Raw genomic sequence first — 3,432 nt, forward strand, 5'->3', positions numbered from 1 at the left:
ATGTCGACGTCCAACTCCAACTTGTATTCCTGTACTTGTCGTTCGACTCGTTCTCATGCACGTCTTCAACTCAAAGCCAACCTCTCAACTGTCCAAAAAGGAAATTCTTCTATATCTGAATATGTTTCTAAAATCAAGGAAATTGCTGACGCTCTTGCTTCTGTCCATGAACCTGTTTCTGATCTTGAACTTGTCTCTGCTACTCTTGGTGGTTTAGGTGACGATTGGATCAACATATACCCTGCAATCCGCCATCGCTCTACTGTTCCAACTTTTTCCGAGTTGCATGCTTTACTTCTCCAAAGTAAGTCATCTAATATCCAGAATCCTAACATCTTAGGGGACTTAATTTGACATAATTTCTGTTTAAAACTGATTAGTAAGTCCCTTGGCATTCTCATGTCAGTGGAGTCCTTTAGCCTAACAAATTTGACATATGTGTTTTTGTGGACAAGTTTCAGGAATTTCTAGATGCTGGGAGAATGAAAATGAGGCAAAGATCCTCCGTGTCCAAATTGTATGTTTAGCTTGCATCTTTATTTTCATATGCGCACCATTTTTTTTTTGCTTCACTCTAGCTTCTCAACCCCTTTATGTTTCTATGTATGAATACTTTTTAGTACGTTGGTATGTGTAAATACTCACCTTTTGGTTTTTTAATGTCCTGGTGCGTGGTCGGACCTTGTGACACAACTCTTTACACACTTATTGTAGTTTTTTTTTTTCGCTATAGGTCAAACCTGAGATTATCAGCTGGGCGCCGCGAATCATTGTCCTGCATGATTTCTTAAGTTCGGAGGTATAAATGTCTCAATTGCATGGTCATGTCAAGGCTAAACTGTTTAAATGTTTTTTTGGTCTCTGCCATAGGTAAAAGCTATTGTGTGCAAGAAACTGTAATGAGCTAAAAGAATGAGATTGTGATATGATATTGCAGGAATGTGATCACCTTATAGAAATTGCCAGGCCTCGCCTCCAGCCTATGAAGGTACAGGACGCAGAAACAGGCAAGGCATGTATATATTACAATGGATCTCGCTTCTTTCTTAAATCAAACAATGTATTTATTTTTGTGCTTGAATGTTCATTCATGTTTTAATATCTCATACATTTCTTGAATGCTTTTTCAGGTAATTAAGAGTGACAATAGGACAAGTTTCGGTAAATTTTTAAGCAAGCAAGAGAGTAAGAATCCTATTGTACAGGTTTGTTCCTTACCAAGCTCACATTTATTCCATTTCTTTGCAAAATCCTTCAAAAAAATATTCTAGACTCTAGAGTCGGTTATGAAATCCTCCAAAATCCATAAACCCATGAAATTTGTTCGTTTACCCACTTTTTAGTTTAGCAAATATATTTTTATTAATTACGCCATATCGGAAACAGGCAATTGAAAAACGAATTTCAGTTTTCTCTCAAGTACCAGTAGAAAATGGAGAGCCTATGCAAGTTTTAAGGTATTGCTTTGTAAAGAAATGCTTATATTACTGTAATCTCTTATTCAAGTTTTAAGGTATTGCTTCTGACATCTTTTGTAAAGAAATGCTCAATTGTTGTAATCTCGCTCTTAGAGTGATCGGTTCCGCCATTAAGTGCCTAACATCTGCAGTGCAGGTATGAAAAGAATCAATTCTTCAAGCTGCATCACGACTACTTTTCTGACACTGTGAGATGTTTTTCGACACTTGCTTTGTTTTAGGTCATCTTTTTCCTGATTTTGTTGTTTCATAAAATGAAATTCTTTTTCGAGTGCAGTCCAACTTGAAGCAAGGAGGTCAGCGAATAGCAACAATGCTCATGTATTTGAGCGACAATGTGGAAGGAGGAGAAACTTACTTTCCGATGGTGAGTTCATAGCAAAGATTTCATACAGTTCTAGTATATTTAGCATGCATGTACATGATTCTGTCAGTGTGTTAACCGCAAAAAAAATTCAGGCTGGAGCAGGAAAATGTAGTTGTGCTGGGAAAATGAAAAGGGGGTTGTCTGTGAAACCGATTAAAGGAGATGCAATTCTTTTCTGGACCATGGTTTGTTTCTACTATGTACTCTGGAACTGACTAGTCATTTTGGTTTGTTAGTGAACTGGATTGAAACCGTTGCACAAGGTGATAACATCTGTTGATTTCTTCTTTGCAGGGACTTGATGGCAAGGAAGATCCAAGAAGTATACATGCAGGATGTGAAGTCTTATCAGGAGAGAAATGGTCTGCTACGAAATGGATGAGGCGAAATAAACACAACTAATTTCTCTTAAACTGCAGCTAGCCCATTTAAAAACATCTTGGGAACAACTTTTGTATACACACTTTTTTAGTAATAAACTTGATCAAAAAATGTTTTGTCTGTAAGATCAGAAAATGTTTTGCCTGTAAAATTGATATATCCTTAATTAAGAAGAAGTTCGAGATAAAATATTAAGGAAGAAGTTTGAGATTGATTATCTTTAGTCATTCGGATAGGCAGAAGACAAAGTTAAAAACTATAAACATGAAGCAGGAAGCTATTCATAGAGTTAGAGCAGCAAATACTGAAAGGAGTAGTTTCTATCCTGAAGGCCCAAACTGAATTAGTTGGATGAATTTGGCCCATTATGAAGTAGTAACTAACTCCAAAACCCACTGCCTAGTTCAAGTGCTACTTACTTGAAGACTTGAAGTAGAGTTGGATAGTTGGCATAGCGGCACAAAGTGTTCAGGATTTTTTCTTTTTATTTTTTTTTTAATTTTTATTTTTTTATAAAAAGACACCATTCTAGGCTTTTATTAACAGAAACAAAAAAAAGTTATTTACACATGAATGGGCGGGAGTCGAGCAACAATTTGTGCACCAACGCCCTTTTGGATAGCCAAACCTACCCTATGGAAAAGAAAACTCCCTACTTTGTTGTTAACATCATAGTGGGTTAGACAATTCTTCAATCTCCGCAACAAAATAACGAGGTCATCTCCAAGCTCATCCAAAGTCGAGAAAGCCAAGACGCAAAACTGATATCCCTGCGACGTGCACTTGTTCTAAATACTTGTTACGCTTGCGAACAACTGCCGCAGATATAGCATGACCAGGTGTGAAGTTACGAATCCCTCCGCCTGAAAATGGTGAAATTCCGGTGACATCGAAGCAAGTATCTTATCCGTTGATCCAATTATATATGAGGATGTTGGCAGGCCTGAGGGCGTTATCATTTTCAGATAAAAATCCCAAAAGGACTTCTTTCCCAGCTGCTACGCCAGACCTATAGCAAATGTCCATAATGACATCCCTTACCACATTGTGCCTGAATTTAATACCAACTTCGCTTGCACAATGGAGTACGTGATTTCCAAAGACGTCCATAGCACGGCCAAAACATGAACAACTGCTATCTTCATGAAATAATGGAATGCCTAACCGGTACTGAGCAACATCACGGAACTGCCGCGGCCCAAGTGA

General features: G+C 37.7%; 1 protein-coding gene across 1 annotated transcript; it reads left to right on the plus strand.

The window, feature by feature from the left end:
• LOC113337390 (prolyl 4-hydroxylase 1-like) lies at positions 1 to 2,247 on the plus strand. The gene is made up of 10 exons (XM_026583078.1): positions 1 to 304; positions 462 to 517; positions 734 to 799; positions 938 to 1,012; positions 1,131 to 1,205; positions 1,387 to 1,457; positions 1,615 to 1,666; positions 1,756 to 1,845; positions 1,938 to 2,030; positions 2,140 to 2,247. Exons 1-10 carry the CDS (start codon positions 1 to 3, stop codon positions 2,245 to 2,247), a joined length of 990 nt encoding a protein of 329 aa, XP_026438863.1.
• Positions 2,248 to 3,432: the final 1,185 nt, after the last annotated feature.

Source organism: Papaver somniferum, unplaced genomic scaffold (assembly GCF_003573695.1).
Source record: "Papaver somniferum cultivar HN1 unplaced genomic scaffold, ASM357369v1 unplaced-scaffold_16, whole genome shotgun sequence".
Lineage (NCBI taxonomy): Eukaryota > Viridiplantae > Streptophyta > Magnoliopsida > Ranunculales > Papaveraceae > Papaver > Papaver somniferum.

What these genes read in the sequence shown, in the direction of transcription:
- LOC113337390 (XM_026583078.1), top strand. Translation starts at nt 1, where the DNA reads ATGTCGACGTCCAACTCCAACTTGTATTCCTGTACTTGTCGTTCGACT. An exon ending in AGATCCTCCGTGTCCAAATT is followed by an intron (nt 518 to 733) that starts GTATGTTTAGCT and finishes TTTTCGCTATAG; the next exon opens with GTCAAACCTGAGATTATCAG. An exon ending in GAGAAACTTACTTTCCGATG is followed by an intron (nt 1,846 to 1,937) that starts GTGAGTTCATAG and finishes AAAAAAATTCAG; the next exon opens with GCTGGAGCAGGAAAATGTAG.